Source organism: Ornithodoros turicata, chromosome 7, assembly GCF_037126465.1.
Source record: "Ornithodoros turicata isolate Travis chromosome 7, ASM3712646v1, whole genome shotgun sequence".
NCBI lineage: Eukaryota > Metazoa > Arthropoda > Arachnida > Ixodida > Argasidae > Ornithodoros > Ornithodoros turicata.
In genome coordinates, this window is record NC_088207.1 from 17540803 (window position 1) to 17562413 (window position 21611).

The 21611-nt window shown below is 47.0% G+C and overlaps 2 protein-coding genes across 2 annotated transcripts; one reads left to right on the forward strand and one right to left on the reverse strand.

Annotated features, from left to right (window-relative positions):
- Window positions 1-264: 264 nt before the first annotated feature.
- Window positions 265-16202, reverse strand: LOC135399611 (uncharacterized). Its single transcript, XM_064631338.1, has 3 exons — window positions 16066-16202; window positions 3339-3837; window positions 265-657 (listed from the first exon to the last, which is right to left on the reverse strand). Exons 2-3 carry the CDS (start codon window positions 3821-3823, stop codon window positions 321-323), a joined length of 822 nt encoding a protein of 273 aa, XP_064487408.1. The 5' UTR covers window positions 3824-3837; window positions 16066-16202; the 3' UTR covers window positions 265-320.
- On the forward strand, window positions 11114-13453 carry LOC135400504 (uncharacterized protein K02A2.6-like). The gene has a single exon (XM_064632335.1). It carries the CDS (start codon window positions 11114-11116, stop codon window positions 13451-13453), a length of 2340 nt encoding a protein of 779 aa, XP_064488405.1.
- Window positions 16203-21611: the final 5409 nt, after the last annotated feature.

Consider the following 21611-nt stretch of genomic DNA (forward strand, 5'->3'; position numbering starts at 1 on the left):
CGCGAGGTTGACTTGGGAAATTTTGAAGTTCAATTAAAGAAACTCAATTTCTTTTAATTAAAATCAAATGAAAATATTTTTTCAAGATGGCAAATTCAGTTGCCACACAAGTGCCGTGTACCCCGTATTTTTCCGTCGCCCCGTTTTTCTATAAAGTCCGAATGACACGCTTTTTGAAACACCCTGTATATATTCGTGGCAGTCTGATTCTTCCAATTCAATTGCCATTTATATATATATACGTGTGCTACTATATACCCTACATATTGTATACCCTTTTATAAGACCTGTTCATAATGAACAATGATACAGAATGTGTTTCACAGATACAAGTCGAGTGGGTCATTCTCTTCAGCCATCATCGTTGCTTCCCAGAGCGTTGTCCAATTCAGCTCCACTCGCTCATGGTGCTCGAAGAAGACCACAGCACCCACAGTGTAAAGCATATGCATGCTTTCGTTGACAGCCACGAAACTCCTCATGTCTTCAATGCGCGCTAGATGAACAGGTTTTTCTGGGTCTTCGTTCTCCAAAGCTTCTGCATTCTCAAGCATCGCTCCGTGGAATGCTATCACGAGAGGGCTGCAACTCATTGTGCCGTTCGTCCAAGAGGGGACGCAGAAAAAATTTTGGGCTTTCGCCTGTATCCTCGTCCTTCTGCAAAAGTAAGAGAGTAAAGTAAAAATCGATCCTACCCCAGGGCCTACACTCTTAAAAATGAACTTCACCCCATAGCACGCTCCTAGCCAACCATGATATCGAATGATATCGTTATCTGCCCTGATTTGTTGAAAACGGGAGGCGTACGCCTTTTTTGTGACACTTATGCTGTTCATAATTGTCACAAAAAAGGCGTACGCCTCCCGTTTTCAACAAATCAGGGCAGATAACGGTATCATTCGAGATCATGGTTGGTTAGGAGCGTGCTATGCGGTGAAGTTCATTCCTAAGAGTGTAGGGTTATACCACGAATGTCCCATAATAGCTTAAGACCTCGGGCTCTGAGGTGATCCCAAGAACAAGTTTTGAATGGTTGGACAGCGCTATGGTACATCTGTAGTGCAGGGGATCCTGTGAGCGGTTCCTCGATCTTTGTCGTTACCTTTGTAGTAATTTGGCGGTAAGACTCCAAGGGTTCCTAGGGATCCCGAGAAAGTCATGGGTAAACCACGGAACATTTTAGAACCCCGACGAGAGAAAACCCGAGACGAGGTAGAAGACGATAAAAGACACAAACACACCGTGTTTGTCTGTTATGGTCCTCTACCTCGTCTCGGGTTTTCGAGTCATGGGTCGTCCGTGTTTGTGTTTGTCTGTTATCGTTCTCTACCTCGTCTCGGGTTTTCAAGTCATGGATCGTCCAGCTCGCTTGCTACCTAACTTTCCTTTCCTTATCATTTTAGGGTAATCATGGTTTCTTATAGTATCCGTAGAACCTCTTAGGGTTACCTCAGGACGTCTTCGGGTAGCCCTAGGCCATCTTTGGGTAACTCTAGGAGTTTGTGGGGTTACCTCGTCAGAACATCAGGATCTATGGGGTAACCTCGCGATTTTCTGAGGTTACCTCATACCTTTTTTCAATAGGGCATAGGGGTACGTCATGTCACCCGCCCAGAAGTGAGGCGTGCACCTTATTTCTTGTTCTTTCTTGTTTCTTGTTATGTTCTTATGTCTTGTTTTAGCGCCAGCGCCTTCCTCCAAGGCGAGCTTTGGTAGCCAATAAAAGTATTGGGATGATATGACGGCACAACACGCCCTAGAAGGTGCTGGCACAGTTCGCTGCAGCCTAATTTTCGCATAGGGAGGTACTGTTGTTCCTAATAGCTGTGCAAGCTCAACCGCGAAAAACAGTTACCCCCGATGTATTTTTGAACCTACCGGCATTTTAAATTTGAAGAAAATTTCTTCTTCTCCGAGAACATCGTTTTTCACAGCGTCTAGCGCTTGAATATGAGATTTTTTCACGCATCTGTCGGCTTTCTGTACCAATGTGAATACAGTTAATGTAGAAAACGTCGATCAGAAAGATGGCCACGTAGAGGCCATACGTACGTATTGTCAAATATCGGGCCATAATGTGGACATCTGATGGTTATCGTGGAGGCAGGTATCGTGTAGGGATTATCACCAAAAGCGTGTTAAGACGGCACTCCCTCTCTCCGTCCCCTTAGTACAGCCCTTGCTCACAGCAATACTTTTGCAAGCGGCATTAATGTTATACGTTATCCTATATACATATATTATGATATGTATGTATTATACACATATATTACGTATGCATTACATTATGTATATATACATTATACAATGCTGTACATTATCCACGATAATGTATAACATCAATCCCCCTTGCATTAGTAGCCTGCAGTCCCTTGGAGTGTAAACCATAACACCATAATTTATAGTGTACACTACTAAATGACTAAGCTAAGCAGTAACTGACTAGTGATAACGTTACGAAAACTAGTACTTCCCATAAATTCATGTACTTCAAACAAGGGCCACAACATCGATAGATTCCCTTACCCGCCGTCAACTTGTAAGGATGGGACGGAGCGCGCTGGAGAAATTATTCAGCAGCGCCACAAGACGCCGCCCACAGGGTTCCCCACGGTGTTTACGTCTTTTCTAGACTCACTACCTCTCACGACGAAGAGTGATGGGGCCAGTTTTTGAAACGGAACTATCCAATAGGAACAATGTAGGGCGGGGCTTAAACGAGCCCTTCTTCGGTGCTCTGGACAAGGGATTTTGTACTTGGTGTATGGCAACTTTGTACCATGGACAAGGGATTTTGGACTTGGTGTATGGCAACTTTGTACCAGATAATGTAGTCAAGTACCTATAGTAACGCAGTGGAGTGGGAGAATCCAAAGTGGTGCATGACGTCATGTATATTCCTAACTTCTAGGACGTCAGGTGGAGAGATTTTGAGCATCAAATGCTTATGATCATCATTATAAGGACACCTATTCTTGCAGCTATGCAAGACAATGCCAGGGATACCATTCATCCTTCACATGTCATTTCTCAAAGACACCGTTCCGTGTGCTTAAATACACTACACTGTTAAAACAGAACTTCACCACATAGCACGCTCCTAGCCAACCATCATACCGAATGATATGATTCTGCGTCATGATTTGTTCAAAACAGGGGGGAGGCGCCTATATGGGACAAGATAATCTGTCCCAGATAGGCGCCTCCTCCCATTTTCAACAAATCGATGCACAGAATGATATCATTCGGAATGATGGTTGGCTAGGAGCGTGCTATGTGGTGAAGTTCTGTTTTAACAGTGTAGGCCTGTGCTATGCAAGCTCCTTTCAAGAACTTACTTGTAATGAGCAAGGTAGAAGGGGTGCGGTAACACTTTCTGATCCATGTACACCACCAGACTAGCGTTTGAGCAAACCTTCTTAGCCCAGGTGACGAACTTCGGTATCGTGTTTCCAATAGATACCAGCATGTCGCCGTGCAGGCCACATTCCTGGCTCAACGACGAGAGCGAAGGTCCGTGCGTCACAAAGACTGTCCTCCAGTGTATGGGGTGCGCGAACGAAGGTTTCGCGTATGTCGACCGGATCAGCTTTCGTTGATCCTCGCTGTCAGACAGTACGAAGAATAGGACGCGCAAGGGCGAAGAAGAGGAACACGCACGGATCACCTCCTGAGCCACGCAGGACATCGTGCTGTCGGAATACTCCACGCCTGAATAGTATTTGATGGCCACGAAGTAACCGGCCGAAGTGACCACACCACCGAGGATGACGACGAAGAACACCAACTGCTTTTTAGACGGTGCTGAAACCCACAGCGTCATTGCCACCTCAAGTTCTGAAGGAAAATAGAAAAGATGCGAAGCAGTGTTAAGATAGAACATGATGGAAAGTAACAGCTTCTGAGCCTGGAAGGCGAAAGCTGGTGAGCATAACGGCAGGCCTCAAGCTCCACTTTTTACGAGGACCTATATAGCCAGTCCCCTACCAAAAACCGCTTTAGGAAGTCCTGATGTGAACTTCAGGCCGTAATTTGCCACCTCTATGTCCTCATATCACATCAGACCCGAATTGGTGCGCTGATGTCATACCAGGCTCTGATGTCAAGCTAGATATCTCCTAATTTCCCTGTTGCTACTCATATATCCCCCCCCTAAAAAAAAAGCCAGGACTTAGTGTCCTGATGTCGAGCTAGAACGTGCCTTGGCATGCTGATGTGCATGCAAATGAGGCAGCTGTGCGCGTGCGAAGGGGCATTTGAAACCATCATAGGACAGAAGACAGAAAATAACGTGCTTGTCCACAGAGGCCGTGTTTTCTATAACACACAAACTCGTGTTTTTACAATACGTTTGATACTAAACACCGGTATAATAAACATACCAAGCTCTTGCACCGCAAAGAGCACACACACACATATATATATATATATATATATATATATATATATATATATATATATATATATACACACACACAGTCTATATATATATAGGTCGAGGAAAGTGCAAAAGTCAAACGGCCACGAAGTTTTACAGTTGTGGAAGGAAAAAGACGCGGACAACAGATTTTAGGGAAGTTAGAAACACTAGTTGATTTAATGGGCAGAAATCGAATGAGAAACGGGGTCGACGTTTCAACAGTGGCACTGTCTTCGTCAGGACAAAAGATGCGCAGGGGGTTACAGATTGCTTAAATAGGTTTGGAGTGTGACGTCATCGGTACAAGGCACGCCACAGGCGGTTGTCGGTGAGTCAGGTACGGGAATATTCCAGAAGGTCAAGTCCGAGTGGTGAGGTCATTCTCCTTTGGTCCCTCACCGTATTTTGGGTATTCCCCAAATACGGAGAGGGCAATAGGAGGGAGAGTATAATAGGGAAAAAAAATAGCCGGAGCTCTTTGGCTGCACGTATAGCATATGTCTGTAACTCAAACATCGCCATGCCAGTACTGGACAGCTGTTTCAGCTTTCTTGGGCATCTTGCATGACGAACTAGCACTGGGAACGGGACAGAGAGAGGAGACGACAGGACAGGTGCTAGCACCTGTCCTGTTGTCTCCTCTCTCTGTCCCGTTCCCAGTGCTAGTTCGTCATGCAAGATCAACACCAACACGCCCGGTTTTTCACCTTGATGTCGTTCCTGGGCATCGTCAGCAGTACGCAGGCAGGCAACGTTTGAGTCGATGGCGTCAAAAGGTCACGTAACACGTGATTCCTCCCGTCAGGGTGAGATAACTCACTCACTGAAAGCCCAGTGCAAAGCCAGTGAAGTATAATAGGAAAAAAATAGCCGGAGCTATTTGGCTCATGCAGACGTATGTTATACGTGCAGCCAAAGAGCTCCGGCTATTTTTTTCCTATTATACTTCACTGGCTTTGCACTGGGCTTTCAGTGAGTGAGTTATCTCACCCTGACGGGAGGAATCACGTGTTACGTGACCTTTTGACGCCATCGACTAAAACGTTGCCTCGTCGCCTCCGTTGCTGCCTTCGGAGTTCCAGGAATGGCTGACGCACAGCAGGTTCTCGCTGAAGTTGGAGAACTCCCGATCGAGGGGATACGTGAAAGGTAAACATCTCGGAACTTCGCCCGTTTGCGTGAGCACAGTCGCCATCACCCGCTCCTTCTATTCTATACCGCATGGAAAGCGACATTTTTTCGAGTAGCGCAGGTGACACGCCTGAGCCTCACTGGCAACGTAGCTAAGGACGTAGCACCGGTGGAAGACCCTTGGTCTCCACCGGCCCTGTCGACCTTTGTGAGTCTTCCGGGTCAACGGAAACGAAGAGACCAAGTACCCCCCCCCCCCCCCCGCAAGTTCTTCGAGCCCATTTTTATGCTCTGGAAGAAGGGAAATTTTCCACTCCTGTAGCAATATACACGGATGGCGTTTTCAGAAATGACAAGTATGCATCGCCCTTTGTAATACTATACGAAGGCATAGCGAAAGGACGACGCCTTTCAAAACCATCCTCATCACTCAGAGAACAAGGAGCAGTCAAAAACAGGGACAACGACACAAGAAGATACACAAACAGAGGCTCCACTATCAACAAGTTTTTACTGAACTACACAAGCACATTTATAACCAATGGTATAGAGGGGGGAAAAAGGGGCAAAAACGGAACACACGTGGGGGCCATAAAAGCACGAGGAACGACCGGATCTAACTACTCAACTCCAGCTTTTAGTCTGCATTCCAAGAACCCAAACTCTTCCCTTGTTAGCGATATCGACGGCTCACTAACACATTTATCAGACCCATACTTCATTATCAAAAAGGCCTCGAAAATTTCTCTTTCATTCTTGGATTTGAATCGTCCTCTAATCTTTGTTATCGGAAAGAAGATCCGGTTGTTCCTCGTGTTTTTATGGCCCCCACGTGTGTTCCGTTTTTGCCCCCTTTTTCCCCCTCTATACCATTGGTTATAAATGTGCTTGTGTAGTTCAGTAAAAACTTGATAGTGGAGCCTCTGTTTGTGTGTCTTCTTGTGTCGTTGTCCCTGTTTTTGACTGCTCCTTGTTCTCTGAGCCATGTACCAACAAACCCATCAAGCTACTCTAGCCATCCTCATCAGCAGCCGCAGAACTCTATGTAAGGGTTTTTTTTTTCTTCTTCTTCTTCTTCCTATTTTAGCCCGCGAGAATGGACAGTGTTCACAGATTACAAATCTGCACTGCAAGCTATTGGGAAGACTGGAATACGAGGCTCGTCCGCTCCCTTATTGACGAATGTTAATGTCTTGACGTGACGAATGTAATGACGAAAGAAATGTTAATGGCTTACCACCATGTGTACGAATGAACAGGCTGACAGCGCCGCAGAAGCAGCTCTCTCCTCTAGGAGACGTACGTGTATTGCTAAGAGGAGACCGTCGTTCCATTCTTCGGCCTACTAGTGGAGCCCCTACGTTCCCGCCTACTGTGAATTGACATCCTCCCCCTTTAAATCAAGCAACTTAGGAAAAAAGGTGCTGTCGTGGTGTAGCGGTAGCATATATCTGACCGGAAATCAGAAGGCCCAGGCTCAAATCCTGGAGTCAGCCCCTTTTCCCCGCGAGTTGTTAATTGATTCTGGGCGTTGGAAGCTTACGTGTTTGTGTCGTCCATGACTGTAGCCCGCCTCAGCTAATTCCTGGTTGTACACCCCCCACCCCCCACCCCACCCCCATTCATGCTTTGATCTAACGACACACCTCTCGTGAAGACTGCTGTATCGCATGCGACTCAGTTTGGCTTTTACATCTCAATGGCGTTACTACGCGTGCAAAAGTTTACTCTACTAGAGGATGCTGTCACTACGGTGATCTCGAAGATCTATAGAGTACGCCCTTCTTCATTGTCCGCACTACCATCAACCTAGCTGTCACACTTTGAGTGTCTCTAAATCAGCTGGACTCTCGCCCTCTCGCTATGTGAAAATTTATTGGTCCATTGCCAAATCCAGCACACCAATGCTCTGCACTAAAAGCACTTCTAAAGTTTGTGGGAGCCTATTCCCACTCTCGGGAGCAAAGTCCGTCCATTCGATCCCCGTGGAAGGCGAAACACAACAACAAATAACGTGTTATTTTAATCTTATAGCCGATCGCTTCCACGCTTCCACGTCCACACCGCAACCACCTGACCTCCTCGTCTTCTTCCCTTCCCACTCCACTCTGCTTCAACTTCTTCGTCCTCTGTTATCCCGCACGTTTTTGGACACCACACTTTGATCTTCACTGTGAAGGTACTCAGTATTCCACTTCACCGCATTACCGCCACCATCGGGGTAGGGTATCACCCCTGTGGCGATGGAACTCCTCAATCAACGTCATTTAATAAAGTTGTTAAGTCCATTCTTTTCGCCTTCACTGCCTGCACCTCGTGAACTACAGGTTTTCCCGGCGATTTTAATCCAAGTGCCAGCTAAATTAATCCACATGCCATGCAAACTTTATGGCGCATGGATTAATTTAGCTGGCACTTGGATTAAAATCGCCGGGAAAATCTGTAGTTCAAGGAGTGCAACCCTCTCGCATTCTTTTCGTCATGGACCTCGCATGTACTTAGGAACTGGTGTGGTGCTGGTGCAGCAGAAGTGCAGCACTCTTTTTTCGAAACGAATGGACCTGTTGAAACAAGCGTGTCACCTGTCGACTTCTCAAAGGGCATTCGATTCAATCCCCTCTGTGAAGTTGACAGGTTACACGCCTGGTGGCGCCACGTGCATGTTCGACTGCCATTGATTTCAATGATTATTGAAGCCTTCTCATGTGACTAGGAGTATCATGTGGTGACGATGATGACTTATGTTTTAATGGCGTATCAGCTTCTCAGGCCATAATGCGCCAAGACAGTGGTGGAATATGTAATCTTGGTAAATTAAAAATAACTGGTGAACGTGAGAGAACTTTCATCGTTAAAAATAACTGACTATGCTAAAAACAATATTATGTGCTCAACTTGTGTTCTAACTGCGTGTGGAGAAAATAGGTTGCGCCACTGCCAGAGAGAAACAGGAAGAATTCATCAGCCAGCGGTATACAGAGGGAAATGCTTGCAAAAGCACGTTAGGAGTTACGTATAGTTCTATTAAAATACTGCTTCGGAAAATAAAGCACGCACGAAGTAAACTCAGGCGCTACGTTAATAATGATACTTCGTGGCTCTACGTCGCGAGACAACCGTGATGATGAGCGACCAGACGCGATGTGCAGTGCCGTATTGTATGCTTGATGCTGGCCAGGTGAAAGGGACATAAATACAAGATCGTATTTAGAGACGGTAGGCATTAGGCAACGAGAGACCTGAATGACAAGGGCCGTGAAAAAGGAGACGTTCGCATAGCTTGCGGCAGTGGCGTAACGGGGGGTGAAGCCCTCCCCGAAATCGTACCTTTGGTATGCATTTGGGAGAAGGAAACGAGGGTGAAGTCCTCCTCCCCCATGTAAAGTCCCCATAGAACGCCTCCAGAAATATTTTTCTCTACTGGCTTGCTTGCGGGGTACATCATTTTCGTACTTAAAGGGGCAATAAACAGGTATACTACGAGGCGCACTTTTTTTTTTAAATGTGTCGTTATACGTTTCCGACGGTGAACGTTTTCGGCAAAATTTTGTGGCAAAAAGGTAAACAATGGCTCAGAGCCCACTGAATATTCAATTCACTCTTTCGCCCCCATTCCCCGCCCTGCGATGTCCTAAGCGGGGATGTCGCGACACAGCGACACGTCATTTTGACGTCGCGCATCATCAGCAATTTAGAATGCGGGACGCTTATTTTGTTCTAATATCAAGAAGTGAGGTCAATTCTTGCTGTGTGCCAGACATGCGGTTTAAAAGACGATAGTCTCGGCGCTCATGCCAATGGTGCATTCCACACGGAGAGGCCCGCATTCGGGGCGCCCATAACATCGGGTCAGAGTGCACCTCCGCTGTCGGGATGGACTCTCACCTCGCTTGGCAGTCGGTGTCCTTCGAGCATCGGAGCCACTCGCTCGTACTCGACATGTAGCCTTATTGATCAGTATTAAATGTGTTATGTTGCTGTAACCCACTCGGATACGCTTCAACTGGCGACGAGGATGGGATACTGGTGACGCAGCGGCAGTACGCGACCACACGTCAGTCACCGCACGTCTGAAAACATCTCATCCGACGAGACTGCGTTTCCCTGTGTTCTCCGGAGCGAGGAAGCAAGATGGCTACTTTCGGAACCGCCCCAGCCTTCGACGCAGACGTGGAACCATGGAGTCACTACGTTGAAAGGTTAGAACAGTACTTCGTCGGAAACAAGATTACAGACGGGAATCAGCGCACCGGTATTTTTCTCTCGGTTGTGGGACCGAAAACCTACGGGCTACTTCGGAGTCTCCTGGCCCCGGCCAAGCCGAGCACAAAGACCTTCGTGGAACTAGTAGCAACACTCAGCAGTCACTTCGCCCCGAAGCCGTCTGAAATTGTGGAACGTTTCCGTTTGAACTCTCGTGTCCAGCACGAGAACGAAACTGTATCTACATTTATCGCTGAATTGAGAAAACTATCTGAGTTCTGCGAATTCGGAACCACTCTGGATACGATGATACGGGACAGGCTGGTATGTGGTGTCAGGGACATTGGCATACAAAAGCGATTGCTTGCTGAGCGGGAGTTGACCCTGGAGAAAGCTACTACACTTGCGTGCGCCGTAGAAATGGCAACCAAGAATGCCATGGAACTGAGTCAGCCTCCGGACAACTCAGTGAACCGGATCATCAACCGAAAGGGTCGACAACGTCCGGTTGGTCAAGAGCCTAAAGGAATCCCACCAAGACAGGCAAGTCAGAAATTTAAGTGCATACGTTGCGGAAGAAGCGATCACGGAGCACCAGCATGCCCATTTAAGACTACTGAGTGCCACCGCTGTAAAAAGAAGGGACACCTTGCAAAGATGTGCTTGTCAGACTCACAACAACCAAGACCACGAGCCCATGGTCGGACGAATGCTATTTCAACAGAAGGGGCGACCTCAGAGGCAAGCCTTAACCTGCATGGAATCCATAGTGTCGACACCCAGGCAACGCCGCGTCCGTGGATAATCACCACTCGTTGGATGGACATCCTGGTCGACATGGAAGTTGACACAGGTTCGTCTGTTACGTTGATACCTGCTAGCACGTACAGGAAACATCAAGCCTCCTGGCCAACGTTATTGCCATGCCAACGCAAGTTATCGTGCTACATGGGTCAGCTACCAGTGCTAGGCGTTCTGAAAATGGAAGTCACTTACGGACACCGCACGGCAACAGCACCGCTTTACGTCGTTGACCGTGAGGGCCCAAGCCTATGTGGTCGTGATGTAATTGCAGCGTTGGATCTGCTTACCGTCAACGTGAATGTTGTTAACAGCGAAGGCAAGGTGACCAATCTGAAGCAGGAATTCAAATCCTTGTTTGAGCCAGGCATCGGTCTCATGGTAGGTCCACCTGCTCATCTACATTTGAAGCAAGGCATAACGCCAAAGTTCTGCAAAGCAAGATCTCTTCCGTACGTAATGCGCGACAAAGTGTGAGCGGAACTTGATCGGCTGTGCGAAGCGGGAGTGCTCACACCGGTGACCCATTCCGAATGGGCGACACCTATCGTGCCCGTCATGAAGAAAGATGGCACAGTGAGAATATGCGGCGATTTCAAGGTTACGCTGAACCAAGTCTGTGACGTTGAACAATATCCTCTTCCGAAGATTGAGGACATGTTTGCGTCGCTTAGTGGAGCGGAGTGCTTTTCGAAATTGGACTTACGCGACGCATACCAGCAGATTCCACTTGATGAAGACTCACAGAAGGTCGCGGTAATAAACACCCATCGAGGCCTGTACAGCTACAAGCGTCTACCCTATGGCATCGCTTCTGCGCCAGCGATCTTCCAGCGTCGGATGGAATCCTTGCTGAGAGAAATTCCTGGAATGCAAGTCTTTCTCGATGACATCCTGATTGGAGAACGAGAGGCAAACTTCGGAGAAACCCTGCGCAAGGTACTCCAGCGTCTACAGGACAACGGTGTTCGCCTGAGGGAGGACAAATGTGAGTTTCACCAGCCGGAAATTTCGTACTTGGGACATCGCATTGACAAAGGAGGACTTCATCCCGAAGAAAAGAAGCTGAGAGCAATAGTAGAAGCGCCAGCGCCGAAAGACGTGCAAGAATTGAGATCTTTCTTGGGACTGCTTACTTACTACCGCAGCTTCATTCGTAACATGTCCTCCTTGCTCACACCCTTGTACGACCTACTGAAAAATGATTCCGTCTGGAAATGGGATACTGCCCAAGAGGTAGCATTCAAAAAGGCGAAAGATGTGTTGGTAAATTCCGGATTTCTAACACATTTTGATCCGTCCCGAGAACTTCAGCTTGAGTGCGACGCATCACCGTACGGAATAGCAGCAGTTCTATCACACCGCATTGAGGGGCAAGACAGACCAATTGCGTTCAGGTCGAGAACTCTCACTGCGGCAGAACAGAACTACTCCCACTTGGAGAAGGAGGCATTGGCACTTGTTTTCGGAGTCACGCGATTCAGAGACTACCTGTGGGGACGACAGTTCATTCTCCGGACGGACCACAAACCGTTGGTAGGACTCTTCAAAGAACGCAAGGCTATATCATCCACGGCAGCCAGCAGGATTCAGCGATGGGCGTTGACACTGAGCGCCTACAATTACCAAATTGAATATAAACCTGGACGTCAAAACGGCAATGCGGATGTACTAAGCCGCCTTCCCATAGAAGGAACTGCAACGGAGGAAGAACTCGCAAATTCAGAAGCAGTATGTTCTATCCAAATCCTGGAGGAGGGGCCACTGTCAGCAAAGCAGCTAGCCGACTTGACAAGTCAAGATGCTACCTTGTCAGCACTCAGGGATGCCGCACAGCGGGGATGGCCACATAAGCTGCAAGACAAGGCATTGCAACCGTATTGGTCTCGAAGAGATGAGCTCTCGACGGACCACGGTCTGGTTATGTGGGGAAGGAGGATAATCATCCCAGCAAAAGCACGCCACGCGATGCTACTGGAACTCCACTCTACACACTCTGGAATGGCAACAATGAAAGCAGTAGCAAGATCACTATTCTGGTGGCCCGGAATAGATGGCGACATCGAAAGCACGGCACGGCACTGTTTGGAATGTCAACAGGCACAGCCAATGCCACCAGCAAAGGAACCTCTGTCCTGGCCATCGACAACTATAAGATGGTCACGCGTGCATATTGATTATGCCGGGCCAATCGATGGAATGATGCTACTCATCGTAGTGGACAGCTTCTCACGTTGGATTGAAGCAATTACGGTTAAGAATGCTTCGTCTGAGCAAACGGTGAAGGAACTTCGCAGTGTATTCGCACGTTTTGGAATTCCACACTGCGTAGTGTCAGACAATGGCACGCCATTCACAGGAAAACCATTCCAGGATTTTGTGAAAGCTAATGGGATACGACATATTCGTACAGCCCCATACCACCCGCAATCAAACGGACTAGCAGAGAGGGCGGTACGCACGGTGAAGGATGCGTTGAAGAAAATGAAGACTGGGGATTTGCGCACAAATGTGGACCGCTGGTTGCATTCATACCGTCGATCACCAAACACTGTGTCCGGTAAATCGCCATCGGAAATGCTACTTGGGTACAACATCAGGTCAAGATTGGACCTCATCAGCGTCCAAGAACTGCACAAAGAAGCTATCTCAAAACCTGACCGGGCACGACCAAGCCCAGAAAAAGAATCAAGTTCGGAAACAGGTGTGCTTCGGCCAGGGACGCACGTGTTCGCTCGAAATTACGGGCGAGGACAAAAATGGATTTCGGGAGTGGTACAGAACCAAAAAGGATCCCGGATGGCTGTGGTGAAAACGGCGGTCGGAGACATGACGCGTCACGCTGACAAACTGCGTCGCGGATCACCACAGAAGATGACACCTGGATGTCTGACGTAGAAATTCACAACCCAAGCCTCCTGACTCCGGTTCGTCCACCTAGAAGATCAGGACGACGCAGGAGGTGACCACTACGCTACGGACAACCGGTGTCTTACTAAAGGGGGAGGAGTGCTGTGTGCCAGACATGCGGTTTAAAAGACGGTAGTCCCGGCACCCATGCCAATGGTGCATTCCACACGGAGAGCCCCACATTCGGGGCGCCCATAACATCGGGTCAGAGTGCACCTCCGCTGTCGGGATGGACTCCTCACCTCGCTTGGCAGTCGGTGTCCTTCGAGCATCGGAGCCACTCGCTCGTACTCGACATGTGGCCTTATTGATCAGTATTAAATGTGTTATGTTGCTGTAACCCACTCGGATACGCTTCAATTCTAAACATACTCCCACTTGTCAAACCCGAGATAGCCAGTTCAAACCGTACCAAAATTCCTCAATATTATCCTCAATAAATCCGCGTATTTTTCGTGCGCACTATGTTTCCAGTGCTGTACTGCTCCGCGAGGTCACCACGATGTTCCGCAACCGGTTCCCTCGCGACTCGCGAGTTGCAGCTTGTGTCAGTGGAGTCCGTCATTGGCTAGGAGAGCTAAATCTCCCCCACCTCCAGCGCCTAGAATTCGGTGTTGCTAATGCTACACTCTTAAGAATGAACTTCACCGCATGGCACGCCCCTAGCCAACAATCATCTGGAATTATATCGTCATCTGCCCTGATTTGTTGAAAACGGGAGGCGTACGCCTTTTTTGTGACACTTATGTTGTTCATAATTGTCACAAAAAAGGCGTTCACCTCTCGTTTTCAAGAAATCAGGGCAGATAACGATATCATTCGAGATTATGGTTGGCTTGGAGCGTGCTATGCGGTGAGTTCATTTTTAAGAGTGTATACGTTGGAACATTGTGACGTGCCCCGGTTCCAAGGATAAGCAGAGACGCACGCGTATTGTGCTCTTTGAATGGCATTGTTTCGTGTTGAAGACGCTAGCTAGAAGCAAAAGAATTTCATATTTGAATATCTGAGATACGTTCTTTCATTCAGCATAATAATTGGAGAATGTTCTCCGGCCTGTTTTGTGAGCCTTTAACTTTAAAAACTTGTCGTGAATATTGCTCCTTTCTGTCTCTTCTCTACAATCGTTTCTTAGGAAAATCGTACGAGGGACATTTTCTGACTTTACACTAATGGCGTATTTCATTGGGGGAGCAGATTTTGCCCCGCGCTGGGTGGGGTTTGAGTGCATGTTCCCGGCGGGGTGACACGGGCTTGCTTCGTCAGTGTCGTTCAAGGTACGAAGCGCGCGCTGCATAGCGTGTGAGACCGTGCTTTCTCGTGTTAGCTAGAGTCGCTAAATAAGCTACGTAACTTATTTAGAGACTCTAGTGTTAGCTTTGGTCTCGTGGCTCAAAAACTATCGCTCTTTCGAGCAAACGTTTTGCCCTTGCTCCACCAATCAAACATTCAACGTCTGACACGATTCTGCCAATGAAACAGTTCTTGTCCCTTCCCGGGGCAAAAATTTGACCCAGCTCTGCCAATGGAATATAGCGTCATTAGTCACTTGATTAGAAAAAGCAACATTAGTCATACTGCTATAGCAAAGGGGGTGCGCTGTTGTGGGTGTGGCGCTACCTGTTTATGCGCTTATGTGAGCTAAATCTACACTCTTAAAAATGAGCTTCACCGCATAGCACGCTCCTAGCCAACCATCATCTCGAATGATATCGTTATCTGCCCTGATTTGCTGAAAACGGGGGGCGTACGCCATTTTTGTGACAATTATGAACAGCATAAGTGTCACAAAAAAGGCGTACGCCTACCGTTTTGAACAAATCAGGGCACATAGCGATATCATTCGAGTTGATGGTTGGCTAGGAGCATGCTATGCGGTGAAGTTCATTTTTAAGAGTGTACAGAAAGATTGTGGAATTAAGACAGAGTGCAACGAAGTGTACATGTACACTCTTAAAAATGAACTTCACCGCATAGCACGCCCCTAGCCAACCATAATCTCGAATGATATCGTTATCTGCCCTGATTTGTTGAAAACGGGAGGCGTACGCCTTTTTTGTGACACTTATGCTGTTCATAATTGTCACAAAAAAGGCGTACGCCTACCGTTTTCAACAAATCAGGGCAGATAACGATATCATTCGAGATGATGGTTGGCTAGGAGCGTGCTATGCGGTGAAGTTCATTTCTAAGAGTGTAGCGACGAAAACACGGGTTTCCGTGCATTCAAATAGGGTAGACCGATGTCGACATGGCGGTCTCAGGAGAGTTGTGTGCAGGTACCGCCAGGGTAGATACCGGTGCAGCAACAGCAGCAATGTCCTACGCGGATGCCCATCGGTACGTGCAATAAACTCTCCTGAGACATCGGTATTGCCTAAATACATGGAAGCCAAGCTTTCTTCGCTAGGTTTACGTTGTTGCACCGAGTGCCGCAAAATAAGCAACCTTCCTCCAAGCAAAAGTTTCCTTCAAAAGCAACCTTCCACGATTTTTCTGTTGATTTAGCTTCCATAAACGGATCATCATACACCACCAGAAAATTGTCCGATAAACGGGAAACGACTTATGTTTGCCAAGGTTCATATGCAATTACTTACTTCTCGTAGCCGGTACAACACTGATTGATGCTCAAGCCGCGCTGAGTACGAAGCCAGTCACAGTTTGGCTGCTGCAGAACGACAACACGTGAATTCCCTACTTCGTCGTCACAAAAGATGAAATGACACTGCGCTCGGAGATGCTGTAGCTCGACCGACATGTGATGTTCGTGGTCAAATTTTGCACAAATCTTTCAATAGTGCCTTCCCCTGAGCACCCCTATGTCCACCTCGTGAACTGCCATAGCGAAATTTCCTGTGAAGTTTTCTTCCAGCATTGCACCCAATTAGCATGTAACAGACGTATAGGATAAGGTGGGGCAAGATGAGACACTGGGATGCGACATTTTTTTGCTGGACGCCGCCTGTCTCAGAGACGCGTTGCTCCATATGTGCTCGAAACTTTACTCGTAGGTGGCTCTGCATGTCCGCTTTATTGCACGTGAGAATTGTCCGGATTGGTGTTTGTGCTGAAGAGAAAAAAAATCGGTTACTTCTGCCTGGAATGTATAAAGACCCGCAAAAAGGCGCGATTTTCTGTATTCCTTTTTCTTGTCAGCTGTACAGCAGCCTGTCGCGGGCTTACTCTGTCAATGTAAATCCTCATCTATTCCGCAATCTAGTCCGCAATTATTCATTCGTATAGATACATGCAAAATATGGGCACTCTTGGTTATCCGGTGTTTAACTGAAAAATTAATCCAAGAGGACTCGCTGTTGGGCACGTTGGTGACTAAACATGAAGATAAAAACAAAGCGCGAAGAGACACTACGGAAGAGGAGAAGACGCGCTTGTCCCGTCTTCTCCTCTTCCGTAGTGTCTTTTCGCGCTTTGTTTTTATCTTCATGAAAAATTAATGCATTCGATTATATGCACGGGGCAAGACGCGACAACTTAATGAAATTTAAATGTAACGCAATTTAAATTTAATGTAATTTAGAAACTGATAAGTCAACCGTTGGGTGGCTTTAAGCTTGTTCCTCAGAGATTCCCTTTTTTTTCCTTTTTCTTTTTTCATATTGCCTAGGGTTTTCCAGCAAATTTTCCCGTTTCCTATAGGGTATTTCCAGCAAAGCAGAAGCGCAGTCAGAATCGAGAGACCAGCTACACATCAGACTAGCGGTGCCTTGTATGCAAAGAACGGTGAAGGGAAATAGCACCGGGTTCTCTGTGGTTTTTATTGCACATCATGTGGGTGGTGAACTCAAGGCGGCTGGTTAGGTGCTTGGATTGCAAAAACTAATTTGTATAGTTCATTTCCACGGCGTATCTCATCTTGCCCCACGCGATGTGCCGTCTTGCCCCGAGGGTTGAGGCAAGACGAGACAATCTGCATCTTTTATTTCTTGTTCTATGTTTAGTTTAAAACCGGCTACGTCGGTTCTGTTTTACAGGTCAGAAGCTCTAGACCTCTGAGAATGTGCCTATGCATAGTTTTTTGTTTTTTTAACATGAAAAATAAAAATTCCATATTCAATTGCAAATTTCTGTCTCACCTTGCCCCACCTTCCCAAGATAGGCCGGCGAGGCAACCTTGATGGGCAACCATGCAAGATAGGCCGGCGAAAATACCACCGTGGTCGTACCGCTGGATCCTGCGCCCCATCGATGTACACACAAAGGAGCTTCGACTTGTCATTTGCCCTGACAACGAAATAGACAAGAATACTCTCCTTGCCCCCACCATTACAAATGTTGAAAAGGGAACCACAATCTACACCGACTACTGTGGACATCCACAGAATGCTTCAAGCACATGACTGTCAACCATGAATACCACTTCGTAGACTTTAACACCGGCGTGACCGCAAACCACACAGAGTCGCAATAGAGGCCACTCCAACACAGGCTTGCCAGAGGAGGAGTGACCAGCGCCAAGATGGCACACCACCTCACCGAGTACTCTGGGGGATTGACTGTGTAAATAAGCGCGAGGGCCCTTTCGACAAGCTCTTAACTGACTTCGGGCGCCTGCATACTGCTTGACATGACACCGAAGCCTAAAACCGACAGTGTGCATATTGTACTGTATTGTACCTTAGGTGGTGGGGATGGTGGTGGGTGGTGGTGACGAAAAACCGGCTTGCCGTTGTTGGGCTGTGTCACGACTGTGGCCAGGATGAGATGAGATGGTGTGATAACAGATGAAGGAATGAAGACGGCCTAAAATTAAGATCTAGGGCAGTGACTGCAGAATTTTCAAGAAGTCCGTGCTGTACGGTCAGGTTCCTGGAAAAAGTAGACGAGGCTGCGAATTTTGGAGTGTCTTTCCTTTAAAGAGCCTCTGGGATATAGGACATCATCCACAGTACAGTTCCTGCAATGGCCAAAGTGTTTCTCCCGCACCGCAGCATATGCACAGCAATGCGATAGGATGTGTTCGATAGTTTCAATTTGCTGACAATGTATGCAGTTTACGTTGTCTAGAGAGCCCGTCGTGTATTGTACTTTAAATACTTGTACACCCTTGACATACCCCTTTCGAGTGACAGTATTGGGTATTCTATCCTGCACTGTACTGATGAGCCCCGATTAGGACGAAAAGGTTGCCCTCCATAAAGTTTCTCGAACTGACTTCCTCCAACGTGTGAAATACGTAAAAACCTAACCTCACCTAACCTTGGTCAGTCTGGACGTCTATACAGTAGTGATGGGCGATACTATCGGTAGTTTTTTTACTATCGATTGTTCAACTATCGAGTGAACCGGAATTTCGATAGCATCGCGATAGTTTTTCGCACTATCGATAGTGTCGTGACTGCACTTCACAGAGCTTCACGTCGCTCGAGCCAAGCCAATCCAGCACAGCCCCTGAATTCGCCTTTCGCTCAGGCACACTGCGAATACTTTATTGAATTTGAGTTTTATTTATTTGACGATTCACTCCGAAATATTCCCTCCGATTTTCACATTGTGGCGTGTTTCTTTTGAAAACGAAACTTTTCGCGAAATTTGCGTTTCGCTGCTGCGAACTACCAATAGTCCGTTTCTTTTGAAGACGATATCTTCTGAATTCGCATTTTTTTCTCCTGCAAACTATCAATAGTTTGTTCGCTCCAAATTTAAAATTTGAGCAGATATTTTTGGAAAGCAAAACTCTCTGGATTCGCGTTTTGCTCCTGCAAACTCTCAATACTTTGTACACTGCAAATTGAAAACAAAAAAATACTAATGTTTCTTTTAAAAACGAAACTGTCTGAATTTTCGTTTCGCTCATGCAAACTATCGACAGTTTAGTCACTCGCAATTTAAAAGTTGAACCATATCCAACAAAACCTTCTTTGGCGCATGCAGTTCGACTATCGCGTTCGACTATCGCTGGGGAAACAAAAAGGAAAAGTAAAAGCAAAAATGAAATATAATCATGGGAAATAAATTATGAAGTTAATGAAATATGAAATATCGGAATATTATACATGTACAATGCTATAAAGTAGGCATTTCTGAGCAGGAATTAGTGGTCGTTAATTGTCACAAACCCATATTATCATGGCAGCAACGTAAAATAATGATAGTTTGACAGCGTATGCGACTACTCTGATTAATGTTAACCATTCGCATAGAGCACGACAATCCACACCTCTTTTTCTGCTTTGTAGGTTTAAACAGTACAGAGGTTCCCGTCTGTTTTTCGGAACAGCTCCTCTGTTTTATGTAATCAGTTTTCTCGTGCTAACGGTCGGAAACTATTTCAAAAATGTCAATACTGTGCAACTATAAATTAATGAAACTGATAATAGGACTCGGATCAGTAACTTCTACATTTTTGCAGCATGCGGGTTTGGACTGTGCCCAGCTTACTATTGATAGTTCAAATTATCGATAGTCAGCAGCTAGGATACCACGCGAGTGTGAAAAAGGTCCATTCCATCCGCATGGATTGACATCAGCGCACATTTAATGCGCGCTACGGTTGCGCGCGGAATAATCGTGCGTACGGATAAGCTCGTAGGCCAGCTTGCCCTGTTTCAAATCACTGCTTGGGCGTTGGTATAGGGCCCATACTTTGTGCTTGCCTTAATATTGTTGATTCAGTCTCTGGAATACGCGTCATTAAACACACGACAGGTCGTGCTGATACGATTTGGGTGACGTGCACGTACGTGACGTCACAGTTGTTCTTCCAAATGCCCATCCTCTCCGACCTATTCAGTGTGTACCAGATCCGGTGGCGCTGTGGTAACGCGTGCGCTTGGAGACTGGGAGGTCCGCGGTTCGAATCCGCGGGCCGGCTGTGCCGTCTGGGGTTTTTCCTGGGTTTCCCTCAGATGTGTAATAGGCGTATGCCGGCACAGTTCCCCTGAAGTCGGCCCATGGACGCAGCTATCCTCCCCCCGAGCGGATTCCGCTCGGTCTTCCACTTCACCCTTTCCTCTCCTCCTCTCCACCACCCTTCCCTTCCCGAGAAACATGCCGCCTAATCAGGCAGGCAGACCTCTCGGGTTCCTCCCAACGACACTCCTCCTCCTCCTCCATTCAGTGTGTACTTAATTTGCTTCTCATGCATTTCCTGTTAGAGTGACAGCCATCGCACGCACATGGCATTTCACTGCGTCAGCTTCTTTCCAAGGTTGGAGGAAGTGTGTTGGGTGTATCCAGAAGTCATTTATTATTGGCGAGATAGCGAGTTATATTATGCGTATATTTAGTCCGAATGACGATTGACGCTCGTAAGTTCTTCCTTGTTGCGAAAAGAAATTGCGTGTCGGCGTTTCTTGCTCTTGTGCCATCTTCCTTGTGTCTGTGGTTCGTTTGTGTGGAGTATACATATAGAGCCTTGCAGTGGCGTATAGCCAGACCTCCAAGGTAAAGGGAGATCGATGCGAAATCCCGTCCCGCTCCTCCCCTATACCCGCTGAACCTGGGTGCGCCCACACACACACACCTGCATATACCGAAATTACAGATGAAAGTATAGAATATTTAACATTTAATAATGCCGCGTCACGACATTAGAAGTGGCTTGAAAAGCTCATAGTTTTAAAACTGCTCAAGAATGCAGCTTAGATAGACGCCGGGAACGGCAAGAACTTTCGCGATCGTCGCACTGCACTCCCCCCATATATATATATATATAGAGAGAGAGAGAGAGAGAGAGAGAGAGAGAGATAGGGGAGAAAAGACACCAGAGACTGAAGTAGGGAGTAGGGGGAAGTTATTTATTAAGCTGACATTTAAACTAAGGGTCTGGGGAAGTCTACGTTTCGGCGGAGCTTCCGCCAAATGAGAAATTTTATGAAGATACGGAATTACGACACGATGACCAGTAACATTATTTTCTTTTAGGGAAACGGAAAAAAGCTTGTTTCCAAGTGTCATTAGACCATGAAAAATCATACAATGGGAGTAGCCCGCGTCCCTCAACCGAGACAGTTGGTGGCACAGAGAAGAATATATGGTGAACACAAGACTTTTTCACAGCATTTGACAGTAACCCGGCGATGACTCCAAACTTGACAGTTTTTGAGTGGCAGCTACTAGTAGACAGGATCGGTTTACGTACTACTTTGCCATAGTTCCAGCAAAGATAAGGGCTGAACAAAAG